The following is a 27504-nucleotide window of genomic DNA, read 5'->3' as shown; positions in this document are numbered from 1 at the left end:
ACTGGCTGGCTGGGGGCAGTATGTGGGGGACAGGGAGACTGGCTGGCTGGGGGGCAGTATGTGGGGGATGGGAGGACTGGCTGGCTGGCTGGGGGCAGTATGTAGGGGACAGGGGGACTTGCTGGCTGGGGGGCAGTATGTGGGGGACGGGGGGACTGGCTGGCTGGCTGGGGGGCAGTATGTGGGGGATGGGAGGACTGGCTGGCTGGCTGGGGGCAGTATGTAGGGGACAGGGGGACTGGCTGGCTGGGGGGCAGTATGTGGGGGATGGGAGGACTGGCTGGCTGGCTGGGGGCAGTATGTGGGGGATGGGAGGACTGGCTGGCTGGCTGGCTGGGGGCAGTATGTGGGGGATGGGAGGACTGGCTGGCTGGCTGGCTGGGGGCAGTATGTGGGGGATGGGAGGACTGGCTGGCTGGCTGGGGGCAATATGTGGGGGACAGGGGGACTGGCTGGCTGGCTGGGGGCAGTATGTGGGGGACGGGGGGACTGGCTGGCTGGCTGGGGGCAGTATGTGGGGGACAGGGGGACTTGCTGGCTGGGGGCAGTATGTGGGGGACGGGGGGACTGGCTGGCTGGCTGGGGGGCAGTATGTGGGGGACGGGGGGACTGGCTGGCTGGGGGCAGTATGTGGGGGACGGGGGGACTGGCTGGCTGGGGGGCAGTATGTGGAGGTATAGGAACTCCAGCCCCAGGCCCTCCCCCCGCATGGAGCCCCCAGGAGCAGGTGAAGGGAGGCTCACGTCAGGGGTCTCTCCAAGCGGCTCCGCTGGGATCCGATCACTTCGCCCAGCGCCACGAACGCCTGGCCCAGAAAGTCCTGCCAACAAGGCTCGCTAGTTAGGGCACACAGAGCACTGTTCTTGCCTGCAGGTGGGGAAGGCAGCCCATGGCGTGCCTCCAGGGCAGGACATCTCGGATCCCCCCACACCCCATCCCAGGGTGCCCCCACAGCAGGGAAGGTCAGAACCCAGCAACCCCCATATGAAATGATGGGGTCAAAATGAGCTGGGACCACGCGAGAGAGATCTCATAGAATCCTAGAATATCAGGGCTGGAAGAGACCTCAGGAGGTCATTGTGACCAAGTGGGACTGTTCTTAATGTTTCCTCTGAATAGTGTGTGGGTGCCTCAGTTTCCCCTGTGCAGTTCTTAAGTCTCTAGGGGGTGGGGTAAGGGTGTATGATCATTGCAGAGCCCTAGAGGGTAGGTGTGTGCAGGGGTCTGGACACAGAGAATGGCCGACACCCTGTTTCCTGGCAACTGATGGCCTGGGCCCTTCCCCCCTGCGAGGTGAGAGCTAAAGGGTCGGAGAACAAAGGAATCCGGTGACCTCCTGGCCCGGGAAAGGAACAAAGCCCAGAGGAGGAGGGGCTGGAGGGAGTTTCAGTTTGGGGCTGGCCGGGACATGGAGTGAAGGGCAGACGGGGTTGTCTGGCTCACTGCCCCCCAAAATGGACCCAGCTGAGGGGTCCTTTTCTCTGCACCTACAAGCTCTGTTTTAGACCATGTTCCTGTCGTCTAATAAACCTCTGTTTTACTGGCTGGCTGAGAGTCACGTCTGACTGCGGAGTTGGGGGGCAGGACCCTCTGGCTGCCCCAGGACCCTGCCTGAGTGGACTCGCTGTGGGAAGCGCACGGAGGGGCAGAGGAGGCTGAATGCTCCGAGGTCAGACCCAGGAAGGGGGAAGCCGGGTGAGCTGTGTGTCCTGCAGACAGGCTGCTCCCAGAGAGGAGACTGCCCCAGAGTCCTGCCTGGCTTCATGGGGAACAGTTCCTGAGCATCGCCCAGGGACTCCATGACAGTCATCTAGTCCAACCCCCTGCTCAAAGCAGGACCAACCCCAACTAATCATCCCAACCAGGGCTCTGTCAAGTCTGAGAGTCCTCGGAATCCTTGTGGAGACTTCTCTGAAATCATCCACTCACTAGGCAGCAGCAGTCAAAAAAGTGAACAGAATGTTGGGAATCATTAGGAAAGCGACAGATAATACGACAGAAAATATCATATTGCCCCTATATAAACCCATGGTGCGCCCACATCTTGAATACTGCATGCAGATGTGGTCGCCCCATCTCAAAAAAGATATATTGGAATTGGAAAAGGCTCAGAAAAGGGCAACAAAAATTATTAGGGGTATGGAACAGCTTCCGTATGACGAGAGATTAATCAAGATTGGGACTTTTCAGCTTGGAAGAGATGACTAAGGGGGGATATTATCGAGGTCTATAAAATCATGACTGGTGTGGAGAAGGTAAATAAGGACATGTTATTTACTCCTTCCCAAAACACTCCAACCAGGGGTCACCCAATGACATTATAGGCAGCAGGTTGAAACAAACACAAGGCAGTGCTTCTTCGCACACCGCCCGCCCAGCCAGTCTGCGGAGGGCGCCACAGTCTCCAGGCCAGGGGGTGCGAAGGCCAAAAGTGTAACTGGGTTCAAAAAACCAACTAGATCAGTTCTGGAGGATGGGTCGGTGACGTTATTGACTTGAACTGGGACCATATAGAACATCGTTGCAACCCAGGTCCCGTAGTGGCACTAAATCTTGTATAAAGGGGGTCAACTAAGGTGTCTCAGACAAGGTGCTGGTTTGCTGGTTAGGATGATGCTGTCTGTGTGCGTCTATCATTTTGTAGTTAAAGTTATGAATATTGGCTCTGTCCTGTCTGTATTTCAAACCTGTGCTCTGCTTCTGGGGGACACCCCAGACACGTTGGGGTCAGCTCTGCCTAGCCTGCTGGACGGCCCATTAGGGACCATCAGCGACACAACTGACCCAGTGAGAGAAGGCAGACGCGCCTGGGGACTCGGCCAGGCGTGCAGGGACCTGCCTAGGGACCGAACTCTGAGGTGTTTCCAGGCCATGGATGGGCAGCTTGTCCTTGGGACACAGAAAGCAGAGACCACACGGCAAGAGACTTTCAAAAGCTGCTGCAGCTCCTCCAGCTGGTCTTCAGTCCTGCTTCTGGCCTCTGGAGGGACTTGGCGACCCTGAAGCTTTGACCCAAAGACTGAAAGACCCATCCCAGCTGGGGATGTTCTCCAGAGACTGGATTTGAACCTGCCGTTTATTCCATCCCTGCTGCAAGCCTGACCCAAGAACTTGGCCGTCACTGGACGTCATTGATTCCATTGAACCCGTTCTAGCTCTCGTCTCTGTCTTTTCCGTTTATGAACAAACCTTTAGATTTTAGTCTCCAAAGGATCGGCAGCAGCGTGATCTGTGGGTAAGATCTGATTTGTGTATTGACCGGGGTCTGGGGCTTGGTCCTTTGGGATCGAGAGAACTGTTTTTCTTTTACTGGGGTATTGGTTTTCACAACCATCTGTCCCCATAACGAGTGGCCCTGGTGGGGATACTGGGAAACTGGAGTGTCTAAGGGAATTGCTCGTGTGACTTGGGGTTAGCCAGTGGGGTGAGACCAAAGTCTGCTCTGTTTGGCTGGTTTGGTTTGCCTTGGTGGGCACAGAAACCCCAGCCCTGGGCTGTAACTGCCCTGCTTTGAGCAGTTTGTCCTGAATTGGCACTCTCCGTTGGGTCCTGCCAGAACCAGCCTCATTACACGGTCCACCAATGGCTGTTAGCCAGGATGGGCAGGGACACAAGCCCGTGCCCTGGGTGTCCCTAAGCCTCCAACTGCCAGAAGCTGGGCATGGGCGACAGGATGGATCATTCGATAACTGCCCCGTTCTGTTCATTCCCTCTACAGCACCTGGCCATGCCAGAGCCAGGACACTGGCCCAGACGGACCACTGGTCTGACCCAGCACGGCCCTGCTGAGGTTCTGGATTCCTGCCTGCACCCTTCCAGTCAGAGCTTGCTGCTGAAATGAGGCCAGTGCTGCAGTGGGGAGCAGGTGCTATGGGGCACCCCGATGGGGGGGCATGGCCATGTCTTGGTTGGCAATCTCCACCAGCCCTTTGTGTTCCGGAGCTGCAGAAACAATGGCCAGGGCCCAGGAGAGGATGGGGGGAGGGATGTCCCCCGGCCGCCAGGAGAAGAGAGGCCTCCCGTGGGGGAGGCCTCTGTGCTGCAAGGGCTCTAACTGCTTCCCTGCCCTGGAGGAGTCGGTCTGTCCAGGGCCCCCAGGCCCTCCCTTCTGGCGGGAGGGGAGGGGAGGTGTGGGGCCCTGCCTGCAGGAGTTACCATAAGAACGGCCAGACTGGGTCAGACCAAAGGTCCATCCAGCCCAGTGTCCTGTCGGCCAACAGTGGCCAGTGCCAGGTGCCCCAGAGGGAGTGAACCGAACATTCAGTGAATCAGTGATCTCTCTCCTGCCATCCATCTCCACCCTCTGACAAACAGAGGCTAGGGACACCATTCCTTGCCCATCCTGGCAACATCCTGGTTCAGTCCCTGGTGACAAACGACCCCTGCCCACCTGGGGCTCCCCCAGCCCAGTTCTTGCTCCCGGCTGTGCTTTGCCTGTTTGCCACGGGGGGCAGGAGAGGCACGTACCTTCTGTGGTCCCAGGGTGGGCAGCAGAGAGAGAGCAGGTTAGACAGGGTGAGGATGGAGCCCGGGCTGCCCCCCCCGAGGGCCAGCAGCAGGTAGTGGGTCGCCCCATCGCTCACACAGAGCCACGCTCTGGGCCACAGGCAGCACCGGATCCAGCCAGGCACCCTGGGGGCAGGCTCTGGAGAGCAGCAGGGAGGGGATGCCGGAGAGCTGGTGTCAGAGCCTGGGTGAGTGGGGCCAAGCGGCGGCCAGGGACAAGGCCCATGTTCTCTGTGCCAGGTACGCAGTGCAGCTCCTTGGGCACACAGCGCCCGCACTGTGCTCTCCTGCCGGGACCAGACGGCCAGCTGCTCCCGGGCCAGCGCCCAGGGCACTGCCTGGAAACCGGGCTCAGCCCCTGCTCGGCCACACATGCCCTGGGCGGTCTCTGGCCAGTCCCTGCCTCGCCAGGCCGCAGCTCCCATCTGTGCAGTGCGGCTGCGAGGTGCCCCCTACAAACAAGGACAAGCTGCCTCTGCACTCACAGCTGGGGAGACCCTGACACCTCCCGCCCCCCACCCCGTAGGTCACAGAGCCGCAGCGTCTCACTGGTCCAGCAACATGGCAAAACAAGGGACCTGCAAGGCACAAGGGGGAGGGCTGAGCCCAGGGAGGAGGCAGAGCCCGGGGGCTGAGTCCAGGGGAGGGAGGGCAAAGCTGGGGGCTGAGCCCAAGGGCAGGGCTGAATCCGGGAGGAGGGCGGAACCAGGGGCTGAGTCCGGGGGGGCAGAGCGGGGGGCTGAGCCTGCGGGCAGAGCCGGGTCCATACTCACGTGTTTAGAGATGTTGCAGGTCTTGGAGTCCACGTTGTAGCTTGGGGGGAAGAGAGGAGAGCCGTGAGAACCCTGCAATGGGTGCGGGACCCCCACAGTGCTGCGCCAGTCAGAGTCCCGTCCCCCCCGCCCAGCAGCCCTCCCCACCCAGGAATGAGCTCCGTCCGGGGCATTGCTGGCACGGGATGGGGGCTATAGGGCCCCACATGCAGGGCCCTGAGCACAGCCAAGCCCAGCAGGTGATGGAGGCTGGCGCCTGGTGGCTGCCCTGACACCCAGCAGTGCCCGGAGAAGCCTGAGAGCCCGGAGAGACTCCTGGACCCCTTCTCATAGGCCACTGCTCCGGACACACAGCTGGGGCTGCGCAGCTCAGCGACTGGGAGCACCCTCCGGCCAAGGATAAGCACCGGCTCCCGCGGTGTCCTCCGGCCGCTGGAAGCTGGGTCCTCCTGGAGTTCCCGAGCTGCGCTGGGCACTGCACAGACAGATCAGAGACAGGCCCAGATGTGCCCCCTGGCACCAGACACAGCTGTTCTCCAGCCCCCCCGTCTCATAGAATCATAGAATCTCAGGGTTGGAAGGGACCCCAGAAGGTCATCTAGTCCAACCCCCTGCTCGAAGCAGGACCAATTCCCAGTTAAATCATCCCAGCCAGGGCTTTGTCAAGCCTGACCTTAAAAACCTCTAAGGAAGGAGATTCTACCACCTCCCTAGGTAACGCATTCCAGTGTTTCACCACCCTCCTAGTGAAAAAGTTTTTCCTAATATCCAATCTAAACCTCCCCCACTGCAGCTTGAGACCATTACTCCTCGTTCTGTCATCTGATACCATTGAGAACAGTCTAGAGCCATCCTCTTTGGAACCCCCTTTCAGGTAGTTGAAAGCAGCTATCAAATCCCCCCTCATTCTTCTCTTCTGCAGGCTAAACAATCCCAGCTCCCTCAGCCTCTCCTCATATCTCATGTGTTCCAGACCCCTAATCATTTTTGTTGCCCTTCGCTGGACTCTCTCCAATTTATCCACATCCTTCTTGAAGTGTGGGGCCCAAAACTGGACACAGTACTCCAGATGAGGCCTCACCAATGTCGAATAGAGGGGAACGATCACGTCCCTTGATCTGCTCGCTATGCCCCTACTTATACATCCCAAAATGCCATTGGCCTTCTTGGCAACAAGGGCACACTGCTGACTCATATCCAGCTTCTCGTCCACTGTCACCCCTAGGTCCTTTTCCGCAGAACTGCTGCCTAGCCATTCGGTCCCTAGTCTGTAGCTGTGCATTGGGTTCTTCCGTCCTAAGTGCAGGACCCTGCACTTATCCTTATTGAACCTCATCAGATTTCTTTTGGCCCAATCCTCCAATTTGTCTAGGTCCTTCTGTATCCTATCCCTCCCCTCCAGCGTATCTACCACTCCTCCCAGTTTAGTATCATCCGCAAATTTGCTCATGTTCTCGCCCACCCCGGGCGCTGCTGGGTGTTTGCACCACTGGGCTCCTACCCCGAGTTCCAGGGTCATGACGACTTCAGGCCGGCCCCTGTTACACGCTGGCCCGAAGAGCTTCTGTTTCTGCCTACGGCAGAGTCAGGAACCCTGGGAGCAGCATGGCAACCACCCTGCCTTGCTGCAGCCAGCCCGCCACCCCCCACCGCCACTACCACCCCGCCACGCCACCCCCCACCGCCACTACCACCCCGCCAGGCCACCCCCCACCGCCACTACCACCCCCCACCGCCACTACCACCCGCCACGCCACCCCCCACCGCCACTACCACCCGCCACGCCACCCCCCACCGCCACGCCACCCGCCACGCCACCCCCACCGCCACGCCACCCCCCACCGCCACTACCACCCCGCCACGCCACTCCCCACCACCACTACCACCCCGCCACCCCCCACCGCCACGCCACCCCCCACCGCCACTACCACCCCGCCACGCCACCCCCCACCGCCACCCCCCACCGCCACTACCACCCCGCCACGCCACCCCGCCACACTGCAACCGCCACTACCACCCCACCATGCCACCCCCCACCGCCACTACCACCCCGCCACGCCACCCCACCACACTGCAACCGCCACTACCACTCCGCCACGCCACCCCCCACCGCCACGCCACCCCCCACCGCCACTACCACCCCACCACGCCACCCCCACCGCCACTACCACCCCGCCACGCCGCCACACTGCAACCGCCACTACCACCCCGCCACGCCACCCCCCACCGCCACTACCACCCTGCCACGCCACCCCCCACCGCCACGCCACCCCCCACCACCACTACCACCCCACCATGCCACCCCCCACCGCCGCGCCACCCCCCACCGCCACGCCACCCCCCACCGCCACTACCACCCCCCACCGCCACTACCACCCCGCCACGCCACCCCGCCACACTGCAACCGCCACTACCACCCCGCCACGCCACCCTCCACCGCCACTACCACCCTGCCACGCCAGCCCACCACACTGCAACTGCCACTACCACCCTGCCACGCCACCCCCCCACGCCACCCCCCACCGCCACTACCACCCCACCATGCCACTCCACCACACTGCAACCGCTACTACCACCCCGCCACGCCACAGCCGCTCCGCCACGCCACCCTGCAGCCACCCTGCCATGTCCCAGGACACTGCAACTGTCCTGCCATATCACACGATGGCCACCACGTCTGTCATACCACAACCGCCCCAGAGCTCTGCAACCCCACCTCCAGTTTCCCCAGTCAGGACTCCACTTTGGCCCGGTTGGCAGCCATACCACAAATCACCTGGTCTCCGACTAAGGGCCAAGTGGGAAAGCAGGGAGTGAGCAGAGCTGAGGCAGGGTGGGGAGGGGGACCAGGTGTGGGGGGGAGCCAAGATGGGATTGGGGAGGAGAACTGGGCAGGTGGGACCTGAGGCAGGGCAGGGGGGCCAGGCAGGAGGAGCCAAGGCAGGGTGAGGGAGGGAGACCTTGTGTGGGGATCAGAGGAAGAGCAGGGGGACGTGGATCAGGTGGGGGAGGGGAGCAGGCAGGGGGAAGCAGAGGTGGGACAGGACAGGGGAACTGGGCAGGGGGGAGCCGAGGCAGGGTGGGGGAGAGGCATCAGGTGGAGGAGGGGGAGCAGGTTTCACTCACACATCAAAGCGCAGATTCTGCTTCTCCTCAAAGAAATAATCAAGGACGAACTTGCGGACGAAGTCGGGGTTCAGGGTGTTGTCAATCACTTCGGTGCGTCCAAACTGAGGGGAGAAGGGGGTGAGGGGACAGCACCCAACCCAGAGGGGCCACCTGGGGCCACGTGGCCATGGCCCTGGGGTCCCAGCATGTATGTGAGGAAGGGGCTGTCCCCCAGAGCCCCTCGTTTAATTTCTGCTGCCTCCCTGGCCTGTAATCCAGATTCCCTGGGATTAAGGCCAATGGCAGAGCCAGATCATTAGTGTGGGAGCAGGTGGCCATATGGGCCTGTTTAGCAGAGCTGGGGATTAGGTGGCCCTGGCTGGGAGCCCCCGCAGGGATCGGAGTGGGGCAGGCCCAGCCCTGCAGCAAGGGGGCGCTGGGTAACCCCCGGCCAGGCCGGGGCCACGCTGTTGCTCCTGAGCCGGTGCCCGGAGTGCAGGGACGAGTGGAGCTATGGGTGGGCGCTGCTCAGACTGGCTAGTGGAGCAGGGGCAGCCCCCAGCAAGAGTCTATTCCGGTCCCTGGGCAGCCCAGCCCCGAGGCCCCACCTCTGACTGATCTGTGCTGGGCCGAGGACAGACTGGAAATCCCCAGGCCTGCAGGGCTCAGCCCCGGCTCGAGGGGAGCAGCAGGAGACTTTGCTTCTGGCCACTCAGCCCTCCCCACCCCGTGACCTGAGCCCAGGGCAGGAGCCTGGGGCTGCCCTCCCCCGTCAGGGCCACTGGTGGAGCCCCTGCCCCAACACAGCAGGGCACATGGTGCTGGCACAGGGGAAGGAGACGTCCTGCGGCAAAGCTGAGAACTAGCCCCCACCTGAAGCGAACAGGCTGCCAGACGGGCAGCTCAGTGGTGCAGAGGAGGGGGCCCAGGCTGCTCACTGCACTGCGAGCTGCCCGCTCTGCTGCCAACACAGCACCCTCGGGGTGACCGGGGAGCCAGCGGCCCTGCTCAGCAGCCAGGCCCAGGGCTATGAAAGAGTGAGACAAGGAACCCTCTCTGAAAACGACTCAGAGCCACTGGGCTTGGGGCTGGGCTCCAGGGGAGGGGGAGGAGACAAGGTCAGGTGGCTAAGTCCCACCCTGGACTTCCAGCAGGTCAGTGGCCAGCTGGCCGAGAGGTGGGTGCTCAGCTCTGCTAGCTCCTTGACAAAGACTCAGCCGTGGCAGATGAGCCCACTGACTTGCTTGGGGGTGGGGGGCACAGGGCTAGATGGGCGCATTGGCAGTGGAGCTGGGGTGGCAAGCGGGTCTCCCGAGCCCCCCATAAGGAGCCCAGGGCAGCAGAAGGTCTTTGCCCTTCTCATGCCCAGCCTATGCCAGAGCAGGACAAACATCGACCCCTGCTGCAGCGGGAGCAGAGTGCTGGCTCCGGGCACTGGGACGGGCCCCACTGCGCTCACTCACCTCCCTCCACTCCTTGCTGCCGCTCCCGTGGATGAACAGAACCACTACTGCAGAGAGGAGAGCGCGGGGTTAATGACTGCCTCTGTTTCAGAAGCCACCCCATCCCACTGCATGTCTCTCACACTGCATCCGCCAACACAGCCATCCCACTGCATGTCTCTCACACTGCACCCCTGAAACACCCCGTCCCACTGCATGCCGCACACACTGCACCCCTGAAACACCCCATCCCACTGCATGCCTCACACACTGCATCCCCGAAACACCCCGTCCCACTGCATGCCTCACACACTGCACCCCTGAAACACCCCATCCCACTGCATGCCTCACACACTGCATCCGCCAACAACCCATTCCACTGCATGTCTCTCACACTGCATCCCTGAAACACCCCATCCCACTGCATGCCTCACACACTGCATCCGCCAACATACCTATCCCACTGCGTGTCTCTCACACTGCATCTGCTGACACACCCCATCGCACTGCATGCCTCACACACTGCACCCCTGATACACTCCATCCAACTGCATGTCTCACACACACTCCCCCATGGCACACACACCTCATGTACCTGCCACTGTGCATGCATACTTTGCACATCACAGTGAGTATACACACACCTCACTGCACATACACACCTCGCCCCTACACATTGCACACCCCACTCCTCTGTGCACACACTGCATGTGCATTCCACCACCACACACTCGCACATGCACACCTCATGGACACCATCCCACTGCACATGCACATCCCATCCCACCTATGATGCAGCAGGGACTGAGTGGGGCGGATTGAACTAGGAATGTGGCAGGGGAGTTTACTGGGACTGTCTGATCGGTGATGAGATAGCAGGGAGTGACTTCACTGCCTGGGATGATACCTGAGTCTGTAACCTGAGTTGGGAGGGGGGTTGGGTCCAGGTGACACCTTCCACCTGGGGAAACTGGACAAAGGCTGAAGGAGGAACTGGGGGGAAGCTGGGGGAGTTGGCTGGAGGGGGTTTCAGTTTTTGGAGTGGGCTGGGGAAGAGGAAAGAGTCGCAGAGCAGGGGTCTAAGCGCTCTACCCCCCAGAAGGGCCTGACTAAGGGGTCCTGTTTATGCCTGCAAGCTCTGGTCTGGACTGTTTTCCTGTCATCTCTAATAAACCTTCTGTTCTACTGGCTGGCTGAGAGTCACGGTGAATCACAGGAAGTGGGGGTGCAGGGCCCTGACCTCCCCAATCTCCATGACAACTGCTGTCAGAGGTGGGATCTACTGCACCCCGTGGATGGTGCTTCCTGCAGTAAAACGAAGGGGGATTGACAGGAACCAGGCGTGCTGAAGAGTCAGAGAGGAGTGGGTTTGGGGGGTGAAGGAGCTATGCTTAACCCCTGGGAGTGTGTGACCAGCAAGAAGGACTGTTGCAATAATGGGGTCCCCTTGGACACTGCAGTGAGCAGTCTCAGGGGTGGAGGAGTCTGTGGCTTGACCTTGGAAGAGGGGTGGTGACCTGGAGAAGGGTTGGCACAGTAGGGGTTCCTCCTGGACACTGCAGCTCGAGCACCCTGGCCTGTTCGTGGCCATCAGGGAGATGTACGCTAAGCGCCTTAAGAGCAACCTGGTGGAGCTGAGCAGGCAGAGGGGGCTGCACATTGGAAGGCTCACCAAAGAACACCTGATTGCCCAGCTGGAGGAGGAGGATCGCTTGGATGCACCGATCCCTGCCTCTGAGGGAAGCAGCCTAGCAGATGCAACATGGGCCCTGGTGCCTGACCCGGCTGGGAGGGGTCAGATTGCAGCCAAGGGCATCCCGAGATCCCCCTACCTATGCCTAGGGGAGGGGCTGGGAGGAGCCCAGAGAATACCAAAGGCACCCTGACCCAGCAGCCAGCAGGGGATCCTCCGGCGGAGTTCTCCATCCCTGGAGCTGAGGCGGTTGGAATGGGAGAGGGAGATAAAATTGAGAGAGTTGGAAGATCACGAAAAAGTGTGAGAGGGTCGCGAAAGGCAGTGTCAGCATGAGCTGGAGGAATGGGAAAAGCAGCATCAGCATGAGCTGGAGTTGGCAAGGCTGAGGAGCAGCGAGGCCCCGGCTTTGGTGAGTGATGGGGGACCCAGGACTGCATGGAGATTTGATAAGTGCGTCCTGGCCCAGCGTAAGGAGAGGAGGACATCGATAGCTTCCTGACGGCCTTTGAGAACGCCTGTGAGAGTCACAGGGTTGACCCAGCAGACAGGCTCCAGTTTCTCACCCCCTTACTGGACCCCAAAGCCGTGGAGGTGTACAGCCGAATGAAAGGGGCGGAGGTAGGGGACTATGAACTGTTCAAACAGGCCCTGCTCTGCGAGTTTGGGCTGACTCCCGACATGTACCAGAGAAGGCTCTGGAGTCAGCATAAAATGCCTGAGGGCACATATCTACAACTGGCCCTCCAGATGCAGGGATATGCCTGCAAGTGGGCAGATGGGGCCCGGACGAAGGAGGACCTGCTCGACCTAATTGTTCTGGAGCAACTGTATGAACAGTACCCTTCCGACCTGAGGCTGTGGCTGGTGGACAAAAAGCCAGAGAACCCCCAGCACGCAGGGCAGCTGGCCGACGAGTTTGTGAACAGTCGGTCGGGGAGTGGCAGGGAGGAGTCCCAAACGAAGAGGCCCCCCACGATGCAGAGAGAGAGAGTCACCATGGGACCTCCCAAAGGGGGAATGTAGAGCACCCCATCCCAAGGGGAACATCCAGCATCAGGACCAACCGACCCACTTGAGGGGACCAATGGGACCTGAGCTGCTATCACTGTGGCCGGAAAGGCCACATACAGACCCAGTGCCCCAAGCTCAGGGGCAGTCTGAGCAGACCAAACCCACACAGGGTTAACTGGGTAGGGACCCAGCTGGACGAGGAGCAGGCTTCCCAGGCAAGGGAGGCTGGCAGCTTACCAACTGCTCAGGAGGGAGGAGTGCCCCAGACCAGCTCCTCTGGGGGGCTGGATGCCCCGGACTCAAGGTTCTCAGTTTACAGGGTGGGCGCGGGGCTGTCCCTCCGGAGCGAGTGCCTTGTTCCCCTGGAGGTGGATGGGAGGAAGGTCAATGGATACTGGGATACGGGCGCGGAGGTGACGCTGGCCCGGCCCGTGGTGGTGGCCCCAGATCGGGTGGTGCCCAACACCTACCTGACCCTGACGGGGGTGGGCGGGACCCCATTTAAGGTGCCCGTGGCAAGGGTACACCTGAAATGGGGGGCCAAGGAGGGCCTCAAGGATGTGGGGGTACACCACCATTTGCCCGCTGAAGTTTTGATGGGGGGAGACCTAGAGGACTGGCCAAGCAACCCCCAGAATACCCTGGTCGTGACCCATATCCAGAGCCGGCGAGGGGCACTGCGCCCTGACCGTGGGGAGGGTACCACACCGGAGGCGCAGGACCCTACCTTGGTGGGGAGGGAGCGCCAAGGGGCACGGCTCAGAGAGGCTGTGGCCTCAGACCCGGCCAGTGAGAGGGAACCAGTCCCCATCCCTTCCCCAGCCGCTGAGTTCCAGGCCGAGTTGAGGAAAGATCCCTCCTTGCGGAAGCTCAGGGACCTGGCCGACCTTGGTGTGGTACGGACCATGAAGAGAGGCTGCCAGGAGAGGTTCCTGTGGGAGAAGGGGTTCCTGTACCGAGAATGGGCTCCCACAAGGGAAGTAGAGTCCTGTGGGATCAGGAGGCAGCTGGGGGTCTCCCAGAAGTATCGCCGCAAGCTCCTGTCCCTGGCCCATGACATCCCCCTCGCAGGGCACCAGGGAATCCGGCGCACCCGGCAGAGGTTGCTACAGAACTTTTACTGGCCCGGGGTCTTCACCACGGACCAGCAGTATTGCCGATCCTGCGATCTTGTTCCTTGACTTTAGCAAAGCTTTTGACACGGTCTCCCACAGTATTCTTGCCAGCAAGTTAAAGAAGTATGGGCTGGATGAATGGACTATAAGGTGGATAGAAAGCTGGCTAGATTGTCGGGCTCAACGGGTAGCGATCAATGGCTCCGTGGCTAGTTGGCAGCCAGTATCAAGTGGAGTGCCCCAAGGGTCGGTCCTGGGGCCGGTTTTGTTCAAAATCTTCATTAATGATCTGGAGAATGGCGTGGATTGCACCCTCAGCAAGTTTGCAGATGACACTAAACTGGGAGGAAAGGTAGATATGCTGGAGGGTAGGGATAGGATACAGAGGGACCTAGACAAATTGGAGGATTGGGCCAAAAGAAATCTGATGAGGTTCAGCAAGGACAAGTGCAGAGTCCTGCACTTAGGACAGAAGAATCCCATGCACCGCTACAGACTAGGAACCGAATGGCTCGGCAGCAGTTCTGCAGAGAAGGACCTAGGGGTTACAGTGGACGAGAAGCCGGATGTGAGTCAACAGTGTGCTGTTGTTGCCAAGAAGGCCAATGGCATTTTGGGCTGTATAAGTAGGAGCATTGCCAGCAGATCGAGGGACGTGATCATTCCCCTCTATTTGACATTGGTGAGGCCTCATCTGGAGTACTATGTCCAGTTTTGGGCCCCACACTACAAGAAGGATGTGGAAAAATTGGAAAGTGGAGGGCAACACAAATGATTAGGGGACTGGAACACATGACTTATGAGGAGAGGCTGAGGGAACTGGGATTGTTTAGTCTGCGGAAGAGAAGAATGAGGGGGGATTTGATAGCTGCTTTCAACTACCTGAAAGGGGGTTCCAAAGAGGATGGTTCTAGACTGTTCTCAATGGTAGCAGATGACAGAACGAGAAGTAACGGTCTCAAGTTGCAGTGGGGGAGGTTTAGATTGGATATTAGGAAAAACTTTTTCACTAGGAGGGTGGTGAAACACTGGAATGCGTTACCTAGGGAGGTGGTGGAATCTCCTTCCTTAGAAGTTTTTAAGGTCAGGCTTGACAAAGCCCTGGCTGGGATGATTTAGTTGGGGATTGGTCCTGCTTTGAGCAGGGGATTGGACTAGATGACCTCCTGAGGTCCCTTCCAACCCTGATAGTCTGTGATTCTATGACCCCTGTCAGAGGGTGGGGAAGGCCCGGGACAAGGGGAAAGCAGCTTTGAGACCTTTGCCCATCATAAAGGAACCTTTCCAGAAGGTGGCCATGGACATAGTGGGGCCTCTCAGCAAGACGACCCGGTCGGGGAAGAAATACATTCTGGGGATGGTAGATTTCGCCACCCGCTACCCCGAGGCAGTGCCCTTAGCTTCCATTGAAGCAGACACCGTGGCAGATGCGCTCCTGACCATTTTCAGCCGAGTGGGGTTCCCCAAGGAAGTTTTGTCAGACCAAGGCTCCAATTACATGTCTGCCCTGCTCCGGGGCTTGTGGGAGAAATGTGGGGTCCAGCACAACAGGTCCAATGGGCTGGTGGAGAGGTTCAATGGGACGCTAAAGATGATGCTGAAAACCTTTATGAACCGGCACCCGAAGGATTGGGACAAGTACTTACCTCACCTGCTGTTCGCGTACAGGGAGGTGCCCCAGGAGTCTACTGAGTTTTCACCTTTCAAACTGTTATATGGAAGGAGGGTGAGGGGCCCCCTGGACCTGATGAGAGACGAATGGGAGGGGAAGGCCACTCCCGATGGAGAGTCAGTGGTGGAGAATGTCCTGATCTTCCGAGAGAGACTGGCTGAACTCATGGGCCTGGCCAGGGAGAATCTGGCCAGAGCCCAGAGGAAGCAGAAGGTCTGGTATGACCGCACGGCGCGGGCCCATGCCTACGGCACCGGGGATCCGGTGATGGTTCTCATCCCCGTGAGAAAGAACAAACTACAGGCCGCCTGGGAGGGCCCTTTCAAGGTCGTCAAGCAGCTCAATGAGGTAAACTATGTGGTGGAGCTGTCGAACCGGGCGCACCACCGCCGGGTGTACCATGTGAATATGATGAAGCCATATTATGCCAGGGGGAATGTGGTGTTGGCCGTGTGTGGACAGTGGGAGGAGCAGGAAGATGACCCTTTAGTAGATCTATTCCCTGGGACCAGAGCTGGTTCCCCCCTGGAAACAATTCCCCTCTCGGATCAGCTAACCCCTGCCCAGCAAGCTGAGGTCGGGGAGGTGCTGCATCCATACCGACAGCTGTTTTCCAACCAGCCTGGACGCACTAATCTGACTGTCCACCGGGTGCAGAGAGGGTCGCACCCGCCGATAAGATGCTCCCCCTTCCGAGTCACAGGGAAAACTGCTCAGGACCTGGAAAGAGAGGTCCGGGACATGCTGGCTTTGGGGGTGATCCAGCCATCTGCCAGCCCTTGGGCCTCGCCGGTGGTGCTGGTCCCCAAAAAGGACGGGTCGGTCCGGTTCTGCGTGGACTATCGGAAGCTCAATGCCATCACTGTATCTGATGCCTACCCCATGCCCAGGCCTGATGAGCTCCTAGACAAGCTGGGAGGAGCTCGGTACCTCACCACCATGGACCTTACAAAGGGCTACTGGCAAGTGCCGCTGGATGCAGATGCCCGGCTGAAATTGGCCTTTATCACCCCTCTGGGGCTCTAGGAGTTCCTGACCCTGCCTTTCGGCCTCAAGGGAGCGCCGGCCACCTTCCAGCGCCTGGTGGACCAGCTCCTGAGGGGGATGGAGAGTTTTGCCGTGGCGTATATTGATGACATCTGTGTCTTTAGCCAGACCTGGGAGGACCACGTGTCCCAGGTTAGACAAGTGCTGGACCGACTCCAGGGGGCTGGGCTGACTGTAAAAGCGGAGAAGTGCAAGGTGGGGATGGCTGAAGTATCTTACCTGGGCCATCGGGTGGAGAGCGGCCGCCTAAAGCCGGAACCAGCCAAGGTGGAGGTGATCAGAGACTGGCCTGCTCCCCACACCAAAAAGCAGGTCCAAGCCTTTATTGGGATGGCAGGATACTACCGAAGATTTGTGCCCCACTTTAGCGCCATAGCCACCCCCATCACGGAGCTATGCAAGAAGGGGAAGCCAGACAAGGTGGTCTGGACCGAGCAGTGCCAGGAGGCTTTCCGGGCGCTGAAGGAGGCTCTGGTCAGTGGCCCAGTTCTGGCAAACCCAGACTTTGACAAGCCCTTTATGGTGTTCCCCGATGCCTCAGACACGGGACTGGGGGCGGTGTTAATGCAGGAGGATGAAAAGGGGGAGAGACACCCCATCGTGTACCTGAGCAAGAAGTTGCTACCCCGGGAGCAACACTACGCGGCCATCGAGAAGGAGTGCCTGGCCATGGTGTGGGCTCTTAAGAAACTCCAGCCATATCTCTTCGGGCGACACTTCACCATGTACACCGACCACTCTCCCCTGACCTGGCTGCACCAGATGAAAGGAGCCAACGCCAAACTCCTGAGATGGAGCCTGCTCCTGCAGGATTACGACATGGACGTGGTCCACGTGAAGGGAAGTGCCAACCTGATAGCGGATGCGCTGTCCCGGAGAGGGGGCCCCGAACTTCCCCAGGTCACTGGTCTCAGTGACCCCGCTCAGTTCAGTCTCGAAGGGGGGAGAGATGTGATGCAGCAGGGAGGGGGGTGGACTGACCTAGGAATGTAGCAGGGGAGTTTCCTGGGACTGTCTGCATTGGTGATGGGATGGCAGGAGGTGACTTTACTGCCTGGGAAGATACCTGAGCCTGTAACCTGAGCTTGGAGGGGGGTTGGGTCCAGGTGACACCTTCTGCCTGGGAATCTGGACAAAGGCTGGAGGAGGAGCAGGGGAGGAGGCTGGGGGAGTCGGCTGGAGGGGGTTTCAGTTTTTGGAGTGGGCTGGGGAAGAGGAGAGAGCTGCAGAGACGGGGTCTAAGCTCCTTGCCCCCCAGAAGGGCCTGACTAAGGGGTCCTGTTTGTGCCCACAAGCTCTGGTCTGGACTGTGTTCCTGTCGTCTCTAATAAACCTGCTCTTCTACTGGCTGGCTGAGAGTCACGGTGGATGGCAGGAAGTGGGGGTGCCGGGCCCTGACTCCCCCTCAGGCCGTGACATCACCACCCACACTGCACATGTGCACACCCCGCACTGCACGCACATACCTTGCACATCACGCTACATGCACCCACAGACATACTTTGTGCCTCACACTTATACACGTTAACCTGGCTCACCCCAACACTGCACTCTCCCCGTGCCCCTGCACACACTGTGCGTGTCCCTTGTGCAGCACACCAAGCATCCCCCCTGCACGCCCGCCTGCCCATCCCCCCTGCACACACTGTGCGTGTCCCTTGTGCAGCACACCAAGCGCCCCCCCTGCACTGCACGCACACGGTGCGCTCCATCCCCAGTCTCCTTCTCACAATCAGCTTCTGCCACGAGGCCTAGTGCTCGTCTCCGCTGACGGGCCCCGCCGGGCTGCGCAGCTGCCCGCACCCCCGCTGCCTTGCCCCGGACAGGTTTGTCTCGGTCCCGGCTGTGCAGCTTAACGCAATCACACACCCCTGCCACCGCGCAGCGCCAGGCACAGCCTGTAGGAACCAGCTGCCCAGGCCTTGCTGCCCCCTCAGGGCACGTTCCCCGCCTGCCCTGCCAGGGACTTCGCCCTGAGGCCGGTCCCCTAGCTAGCTCCACTCCCCACACGTACCAGGGTCAGACTTGGAGAAGGTGTCCACGTCCAGCAAGTTCCTGGGGAGACAGACAGATGGACATGAGCCAGGCAGGAAACTCGTCCAGCAATGGGAGAAGTGGGGGAATCGGGCTCTACGAACTACTGCAGAACCTGCAGCCCCCGAGCATTGGGCCCCAGCCCAGCCGCCCTCCCCACTCCCAGGCCAGGCCAGGCCTTCCCTCCCCTCCAGAGCCGCTGGAGTCCATCCGCATCAAACCCGCCAGCGAGAACAGGACAGGTCAGTGGAATCTGCACCCAGGAACAGGCAGCCTCTCTGGAGCTCAGACACGGGGTCCCTGGGCTGTGGGGGAGGGCGTTGGGGGCTGGGAGAGGAGGCCAGTGTCTGTGTGTGGTGGGGGACCCACCCCGCCCCTCAGTATAACCTCTCCTGGTTGCCATGGCAGCTTTGCAGTGGCACAAACAGTAACTAAAATTAATACTTCTGTTAACAGCTGGTCCCTGCAGCCCCCACCCTCCTGGACACGTCCACTGGGGAGTCCAGCCCGGCAAGGGGCTGGAGCACCCCTGGGCGGTGTGGGGCACAGAGGGGACTCAGTGGGGCAGGCAAAATCACAGGCAGCCAGGGGACGGTTACTAGCTGGGGCTGCCCTGACCCTGCAGCCCCAGCGCTGGCTGTTTAGGCTCCTGTACTTGCCCTGGGGTCCTGTCTCTGCTTGTATCTCCTCTTGGGGCCTCTGGGTGAAGCGTCTGCTCTGTGCAGTGCGGGGAGGAAACGCAGCTGTTCCCTGTGCCCGGAGGGCTCCAGATGTGCCCAGGGGCAGGGAGCCCAGCCCTCAGCTCCCCGTCAGCCACCACCCTCCGAGGCAGCTCTTCAAACAAACAGAATCATCCACACGTTATAAACCATGGCAAGAAACCAGCATGGCTGTGGCCACGGTGCACTCCCAGCAGGGGGCGCTGTGGGGCGGGGCAGGGCACTGGCTGTGGGGTGGGGCAAGGTGCTGGCTGGGGGGGAGCTCCTAGCAGGGGGCGCTGTGGGGGGCAGGGCAGGGGGTGGCTCTGGGGGGCTCCCAGCAGGGGGTGCTGTGGGGGCAGGGCAAGGTGCTGGCTGGGGGGGAGCTCCCAGCAGCGGGGACTGTGGGGGGGCAGGGCAGGGGGTGGCTCTGGGGGGCTCCCAGCAGGGGGTGCCATGGGGACGGGGCAGGGTGCTGGCTGGGGGGAAGCTCCCAGCAGGAGACGCTGTGGGGGGGCAGGGGAAAGCTCTGGGGGGGCTCCCAGCAGGGGGCGCTGTGGGGGCGGGGCAGGGCACTGGCTGTGGGGGGGAGCTCCCGGCTTCCCCAGCCCCGGGGTTTCATTCTTTCCCAGCAAGCCCACACCAGGCAGCTGCAGAGCCGCAAGGGACCCACGTTACCTGCCACAGCCAACGAACAAGTCCCTTTGGGCTCCCTTTTTTATGCCTTCAACATAAACATAAGGCATCAGAGCTTCACCCCTGGCGGGTGCCGGCCCCCAGGCCGCAGCCCCCAGGCCAGAGCCCGTGGGGATGGGAGGAGTCTAGGACCCACCTGTGTGCAGCGGGCGGGTGCTGGTGCCAGGGGGCTGGAGTGGTTTGATTGCTCAGCCCCTGCGGGCAGCACAACTCGGCCAGACGCAGCTCGCAGGACACAGGCGGCTCTGCTGAGGGATGCTCTCTCCGGCCAGGCCGGGAGTCCTGCGGGCCGCGCTGACTCTGGCTGGGGATTGGGGACTCTACCCGGTAACAGGCACGAGCAGCTGAGTGGGAACAGCCCCCATGGGTGCAGTGCCAGGGATGCTCCCGGGTCGGGTGACCATATCTCCCCAAAAGGAAAACAGGACACTGCACCCCCCCCCCTGCCCCACAGGGCTGGCCTCCCCACTTGCCCAAGCCCTCCTCCTCAAGCGAGGCTAGGGTCTCCGCTCACTCCAGCCCTGGCTGCCCCCCTGCACGGGGTGGGATCTCCGCTCACTCCAGCCCTGGCTGCCCCCCTGCACAGGGTGGGGTCTCCGCTCACTCCAGCCCTGGCTGCCCCCCTGCACGGGGTGGGGTCTCCGCTCACTCCAGCCCTGGCTGCCCCCCTGCATGGGGTGGGGTCTCCGCTCACTCCAGCCCTGCCTGCCCCCCTGCACTGGGCTGGGGTCTCCGCTCACTCCAGCCCTGGCTGCCCCCCTGCACGGGGTGGGGTCTCTGCTCACTCCAGCCCTGGCTGCCCCCCTGCACTGGGCTGGGGTCTCCGCTCACTCCAGCCCTGCCTGCCCCCTGCACTGGGTTGGGATTGCTGCTCGGCCCCCCCCCCATGTTCCTTTGCACCGCACCCCACATTTTTGACAAAAGTGGACATTTGTCCCATTTGCTCTTGCAAACTGATCTAGTCGGCAAGAACAAACGGGACAAACGCCCACTTTTGCCAAAAAAGTTGGGACAGGGCTTAAAAAAGGGACTGTCCTGGCCAAAACGAGACGTATGGTCACTCTACCCCCGGGATCCCTGGGGGGTGCCAAGGCAGAGGGTGCAGAGCAGGGAGAAGCCTTGCACCCACATCCTGAGGGGTGTGCAGGTGAGCCCGGGGGGCCGACCCACAGGGACGAGAGCCGGGGCTGGGAAGCAGGTGCTTGGAGAGCAGCAGGGCCGTGCAGGGAGGGGGTGCACTGGCGTGGCTCTGCGAGAAGCAGGCTCCCGCTGGCAGAGCGCGTTCTGGGGGGAGGTAGGGTCGGCAAGCTGAATGGGATGAGGAAGAAACAGCGTCTCTGGCCCAGACGGTGCTCGAACATGACAGGCAGCCCGTTTACTAGCGCACTTGGTGATGGCCGAGCGGCCGTTGCACCCCGGCGCGGGAGTGTCCGCAATGGAGAGATGGGCCGGGGGAGGCAAAGTGAGAAGAAAAGAGACTTAGCAAGGTCTGAGCAGCCTGACTGAGTGAGCGGGTGCCAGGGGCTGCTCCCCCCAACCCCCTGAAACAGCAGCCGCCGCAGCACTTTGGTCATTCCTGGCTGCGCAGAGTTTGACACTGAAAAGCACCAAAGGCTGCCATCAAATCCTCTGAGCTCTTTCCTGTGCCCCATGACACCTGCTCTCACCAGGGATGGGAGACACCCCAGCCCGAGGCTGGTGGCACATTCAGAGCAGGGCTCTGCCCTGCCTGGTTCCAGGCCAGGGTCCCAGGGGGTCTGAGCCCCCCACCCTCCTGGGGCTGCCCAGGAACTCAGCCAGAACAGAGGGTTTCCTCCACTCTTCCCCACCTCTGCTGGGAACACGGCCCAGGCCAGTGGAGCAGGACCCAAGGGTGTTTAACACACTGCTGGGAAGAGCCACACAAGGGAAAATTGTTCGGCTGGAGAAGGAGCCCTTTTGGCCTGGGTTCCAGCTCACTAGAGACCCTCAGACCAGCTGCCAGCCCCGTGCCAGGCATGGAGGCTGTAAAACACTAAGGGTCCCTGGCCCATCCCAGCACAGACACGCCCAGGCCCCTCCCTGCAACACTTCCAAAATTCTCACTGTTCCTTCATATTTGTTTGCAACAGGGCCTCCAAACGGGCGCGTCCCGGATCAGTCTGAGGATGGACGGGCAGGTGAGGGAAAGGGGAGTTCTGCACAAGTCACCTGGATTTGCCAGGAGCAGCTGGGTCTGTCAGAGGGAGGTGGCAAAGGACGAAGAGGGACCAACCAGATGAGCTCAGGTCACACCCTACACAGGAGGTCATGAGGAAGGAGACACAGAAGCGACAGCTCCAAGGATTGTTACCTGGCCTCCTTCCCGCTCCCCATCCTCAATCCCTATAGGTCTGACATGTCCATGCCCATGGCAGTGAAAGAGCAGACATTTGAGAGCAGGCTTCAAGCTATGGCCACAGAGATGCTGGAGCTGTGGGGGCGGGGTGCTGCCTGACCCCTTGGCTTGAAGGGGTTTCCATCATATCCAGGTTTTGCAGTTTGGTTCAATGGCTCTCAGCCCCCCGTACAAACTGTTCCAGCACCCCACATGGCCATGCAAAGAAGAAAGGGCCCAAAGCCTTTGGAAGCCGGGGCCAGGCCCAGCAGATCCGTTTCCTTAGGGAGGTGATCTGGTGAGGACCGGGAAAAGCTGAGAAGCTTGGGCGACAGCCTTGTGCTTGGTGCGGAGCAGAGCTCTCTTGATCCAGAGAGCTGCCCTGGCTGACCAGAGGCAACAACTGCCGACCTCAGAACAGCTGTAAAGAGCAGACACGCCCCCCTTGGGGAGAGGATGCCATTTCTGCATCTCGCCCCCCCAAAGCACAGGGCGATGTGAGAGATCCATCCCTGCTGATCCGGCCCATGCCCCCCGCCTCCAGGGGCGAAAGCTTCCTCGCTGCCCTTCGAGATCAGAGTTAGTCCCTGCTCCCGCAGGAAGGGGCTGCGGGTCTCCGTCTGCTCCGAGCCGTCAAGACCTGGCTCTGCGGCTGCTGGAGGCAGAGGAGCAGGCAGCCTCGCCAGCAGCCAGCAGCAAACCCACTTTCCCATCTGGCGGAGGCGCTTCTCCCTGTCCACGCACCGAAGGCTGCAGCAGCCAGGCACCAGCACCCCTGCAGGCCTGCTCCGAACCAGAGCCTCGAGGGGTCGCAATTGTTCAGTTCATTTCCCTGTTTTGGGGCTTCCCCTCGCACCAGTCACGCTGGGATCCCAGGGGTGCACACAGGCACAGTAACCCCTCAGCCTCCCCTGGTGAGGAGCTGGGCAGACGGTGCCGCTTCCCAGCCCCCTCGTACCTTGGCCCTGCCTCCCCAAAGCCCTCGTGAGCACACGGTGCTGTCAGACAGACCCAGCTGAAAACCAGCGACGAACATGAACAGGAGCCAGAGCTCGGGCATCTGGCCCCTGCACAGAGCGGGCGTGTTCCCCAGGACACCCGACGGCTCTGCCCGTGCAAAGGGGTGTGTCCGGCAGCCAACTCTGCCTCTCTTTGGAGCCAGACAGCCCTGAAAGCGCCTTCTGTCCCATCCAAACCCTGGGCTGGGGTCAGAACCAGGGGTGCTCTGGAGACGTGGCGGGAACGTGAGCAAACACTGCCCATGGAGCCATGTGCAGCCAGGGACACCGCCCGCTCTTCCGCACGGACCTTCCCCCAGCTCATTCCCAGGAGACAGCACGGGGGGCCAGGCCCGCCGACAGCAATTCCGGAGCCCAAGGCAGAACAGTCAAGGGGCCCCCAGCCTGCACGGACGTGGTTAGCCTGGCATTCGGCTGGTGCCCAGCGAGCTGCCAGCTGCACTGCTGGGCGCACTCTTCTGGCACGGCCAGGGCTTCCACCTGCCCGCCCAGCCGCCTTCACTGCCCTGGTACCACCCCACAGGCGCCTAGGAACCTGCGGCCTGCCCGGGGCTCTGGGGCAGCCTGCCACAGACCCGCTGGGTGGGAATCCCAAGCTGCAAGCTAGGGAGCCACTGGGAAGAACCTCAGCTGTCGTCTTTGCCTGGGCCTGAGTCTACGGAGACCTGCCAGGGGAGGGGCGCTGGGTGAGAGCGAGCGAGTCGGGGGGGGGGAGCGCTGAGTGAGAGCGAGCAGGGGAGAGGCACTGGGTGAGAGCGAGTGATGGGGGGGCGTACGGGGCATGGGCCAGCCCTATCCTGGGCAGGTCAGGCTCTTCCCCGAGCAGGACCAGAGGGAACAGTCTCTTATGCAGCTCTTGCACCATGGTCCTGCCAACAAAGTCTCACTGAGCGGGGCTGAGGGCTTAGGGTGTCGCTCACACCAGCAAACAGCACGAAAGCTGCATTTCCATTGGGGGGTTAAGAGGAAATAATCACTGAAGAGCAAGTTTGCTGCATGTTCGCTCAAACACACTATCCCCTGCACACACACCAGGCACACACGCTCACATACACCCACTCTATGCACACATAGTAGACATGCATATGTGCTCACATGCACACACAGCAGGCATACATGCATGCATTGCACACTCACACGCTCCCCATGTGCACTGGGTGGCTGGGCATTACATGCTCACATGCCATCATACACACATACATGATGAATATGCTTTGCACGCTCATATGCTGTTGCACATGAACACATGATGGACATGTGTTGCATGCTCCCATGCCTTGCCATGCACGCACACACAATGGGCATGTGTTGCACACTCACATGCTGCCTGCCACACACACAATGGCAATGCATTGCACGCTTACATGCTGTCTCCCCCACATACGTTGACCATGCACTGTATGTTCAAACACCGTCACACACACAATTGACATGCGTTGCATGCTCACATGCTGTCCCCACACACATGCGATGGACATGTGTTGCACACTCACACTCTGTCCCCCACACACATGATGGGAATGTGTTGCACGCTCACATGCTGTCCCACGCTCACATGACTGGACATGAGTTGCATGCTCAGACATTGTCCCACACACACACGATGGGCATGCGTTGCACACTCAGATGCTGCCCCCCCACATGACGGACATGCGTCGCACGCTCACACACTATCCCCCCACACATGATGGACATGCATTGCATGCTCACACACTATCCCCCGCACACAGTGGACACACTCACACATTGTCTCCCACACACACGATGGGCATGCGTTGCACAATCAGACACTGTCCCCCCCACAATGGACATGCGTTGCACGCTCACACACTATCCCCCACACACAACGGGCATGCGTTGCACGCTCACGGACAGTCTCTCTGGCCAAGGAGCCCGTTCCAAGCTGCCCGCCCCGCGCCCCTTCCCCGACGGACCCGCGCTGTGCCGAGGAGGGAAGGTGTGGCTCGGCCCCGGCTGCCGGAGGCTCCCGCCCGCGCCCGGCGCTGCCCGCGGCCCCGCACCTGCAGGAGACGGTGAGCTCCAGCTTGGTGGCCGGGACGCTGGCGGGCGCCGGCTCCAGGGCTCCCGGAGACGCCATCCCCGCTGCCGGCTCGCTGCGCTCCGGGCGCGCCGCGCTAAGGCAGGCGCGGGGCGGGCTCCACGGGCGGGGAAGCGGCGGCGGCCCCGGGCAGGTCCGTGCGCCGAGCCGGAGCCTCCCGCGGGCGCCCTGCCTCCGCCCCCGCCTGCGTCCGCTCCGCTCGCCCGGCGCAGCGCGTCTGGCCGCGGCCCCCTCCCCGCCCGGCGCAGGGACCGGCCCCGGGGAGCCCGCCGCGCTCCGCAGCGCCCGCGCCTAGTGAAAGCTCCACCGAGGCACCCCCCGGGGACCCCACCCCGACCCCAGGCGGCCCAGAACCGGCCCCGGGCAGGGCTGCCCACTAACATCCCCGCACCGGGCACAGGCAGCTCCGGCGTCGGCCGCTGGTGGGGGGGCAAAGGGCCGGGCCCCCGCACCGGGCACGAGGGGAGGGGCAGGCCCAGGCCTTGGCTGCTGGGGAAGCCGCGGGTAGGAGCAGAACCCCAGCGCTCCTGGCGGGATGGAGGGGCAGCCAGGCCCAAGGGCAGTGAGTGGTGTTGCACGGGACGCACCCCCTAGCCCCACCGTGCCAGCCAGATCGAGCCAGGGGCTACTTACCCCACACACCCATTTGCAGCCCTGCCCACGTCCATATGCTCCATGGCACACAGCCCCACTGCCAGGATCCGGCCTGAGCTCAGCCTAGTGGCCAAGATAGCCTAAGCGGACTCAGGCAAAGATCATCTGCCAGCCAGCCACCAGGCTCAGGTCCCACTCAGACAACATGGGATGCTAAGCAAACAGAAGCACCCAGGCCCCAAGGCCCCCCCTCTCCCCGACTGCTGCCACGGCCTAAAACCAGAGGCAGGGCAAAGGCAGGGGTGCAGATGCCTTTACTGAAAAGGGCTGTCACAACCAGTCAGGGCTGGCCGGGGCAGAGCCCCTGGTGCAGGCGGCAGGACAGGCCCAAGGGGCAGCTCTGCCACTTGCATGTCTTTCAGGTTCCTTCTGCTGCTGGACACACCTAGGAGCCAGTCCAAGTGTACAACATGTTCAGAGGGTGCTACTGCTTCCTCTCAGTCCAACGCCCCGTGCAAACTGCTCCAGCAGGCCCCCAAGGGCTCCGGCGGGGCTGGATGGCACAGCCTTCAGGCCAATGGTGCTGCTGTAGGTGGCTAGGAAAGCAGAGCGCACTTCCTCCAGCCGGGACTCTCGGCCTGCCACTGGCACCAGCCTGCAAGACAGAAGGGGGAGGGGTCAGCAGCAGCCTTCCCTGGAGCTAGCTAGCTAGCCCCAGCCGTACCCCACCGTGGGTACACATCAGCCCTTCCCCCAGCAAGGCAGGAACTCCACAGCCCCCGACCAAGTCTGGCTGCAACCTGCCAGCTAACACCACACAGCTCCAAGCCAGGGAGTTAGCCGCAGAATAGTTCTCCAGGGTAGAACCTGTTACTAACCAGTCCCTGGCAGCTGGTGCTAGAGTAGGGGATCCGGGCTGGTGTCCTGGCCCCATGCCAGCCTCGTCTCAAGGTTCCAAGCCCCAGCTCTCCAGCACCTGGGCCACAGTGCTGTGTTCTCCCCCCTATGAAGGCAGCAGAACCAGCCCTTCTCTCTGCTTCCCTCCCCCACCCAACCCCCCTCCATCACATCCCTCGTTTTTACAACAGTCCCAGACCTCCCAGCAGACAGTATCACAAACTGTCTCCCTTGGTCCACGCTGGCCTGAGCGGTTGGCTTTGCTGCGGATGGGCCAAGAGCTGGGCCTGCAGCTCCCGGCGTCTGGCAGAACCTGGGTGTAGCTCCAAGTCTCACCCAGCTACATTTTGTCCCTTGCCAATACCTCACTTTTTGCTCCTCCTGCCCGCATCTGCAAGGCCCGGAGGAGCAGTTTCTGAGGAAAATGGTACACTTCATTTCTGAGTTCACAGGTCAGATTTGACCCTGGATGCTGGCCAAATTCCAGCCTAAGTGGGTCCTGCCCGCAGTTTAAGTGGATACTACTAAGCTTCACTTCCTCTGCAGTGAGTTGCAGTTAGGGTGCATTGGGATCCTTCTGGACTGACGATTACAGTGATAGCATTTAGTGATCTTTGGGTATTTCCCACTTCTTCTGCCCCTCTCACCTCCTGTCCTCATACAGCCAGCTCTGAGCATGGGATAAGCTAGGTTGGATTTTGGGAGGTGGGTGAGGGGGTGAAATCCCCGAGGGTTCCAGCCACAATCACTAGAGTGAAGAGATTTTTCACATCTGTTCCAC

The 27504-nt window shown here is 61.2% G+C and overlaps 2 protein-coding genes across 9 annotated transcripts in view; both read right to left on the bottom strand.

The window, feature by feature from the left end:
• The window catches only part of CPNE9 (copine family member 9), a 46671-nt gene extending 20710 nt beyond the window's left edge, over positions 1 to 25961 (bottom strand). Inside the window, exons 1-6 of one of the 3 annotated variants that reach the window (XM_075130158.1) lie at positions 25866 to 25961; positions 18385 to 18425; positions 9851 to 9897; positions 8406 to 8509; positions 5280 to 5319; positions 744 to 820 (exon numbers count right to left, since the gene is read on the bottom strand). In XM_075130158.1, the coding sequence (XP_074986259.1) occupies positions 744 to 820; positions 5280 to 5319; positions 8406 to 8509; positions 9851 to 9897; positions 18385 to 18425; positions 25866 to 25909 (353 nt within the window). In that variant the 5' untranslated portion in view covers positions 25910 to 25961. Of the gene's footprint in view, positions 1 to 743; positions 821 to 5279; positions 5320 to 8405; positions 8510 to 9850; positions 9898 to 18384; positions 18426 to 25194; positions 25364 to 25865 lie in introns of those variants that run through there. The other 2 variants (XM_075130157.1, XM_048858301.2) reach the window with 2 other exon arrangements.
• Positions 25962 to 26124: 163 nt separating this feature from the next.
• Positions 26125 to 27504, bottom strand: part of MTMR14 (myotubularin related protein 14) — a 55417-nt gene continuing 54037 nt past the window's right edge. For all 6 annotated transcript variants that reach the window (XM_048857458.2, XM_048857462.2, XM_048857459.2 and 3 more), the window contains one exon: positions 26125 to 26481. In XM_048857458.2, coding sequence (XP_048713415.1) covers positions 26301 to 26481 — 181 coding nt within the window. In that variant the 3' untranslated portion in view covers positions 26125 to 26300. The remainder of the gene's footprint in view (positions 26482 to 27504) is intronic.

Source organism: Caretta caretta, chromosome 7, assembly GCF_965140235.1.
Source record: "Caretta caretta isolate rCarCar2 chromosome 7, rCarCar1.hap1, whole genome shotgun sequence".
Taxonomy (NCBI): domain Eukaryota; kingdom Metazoa; phylum Chordata; order Testudines; family Cheloniidae; genus Caretta; species Caretta caretta.
Note: the sequence above shows the minus strand (reverse complement) of the source record. Positions and strands in the feature narration are given on the sequence as shown.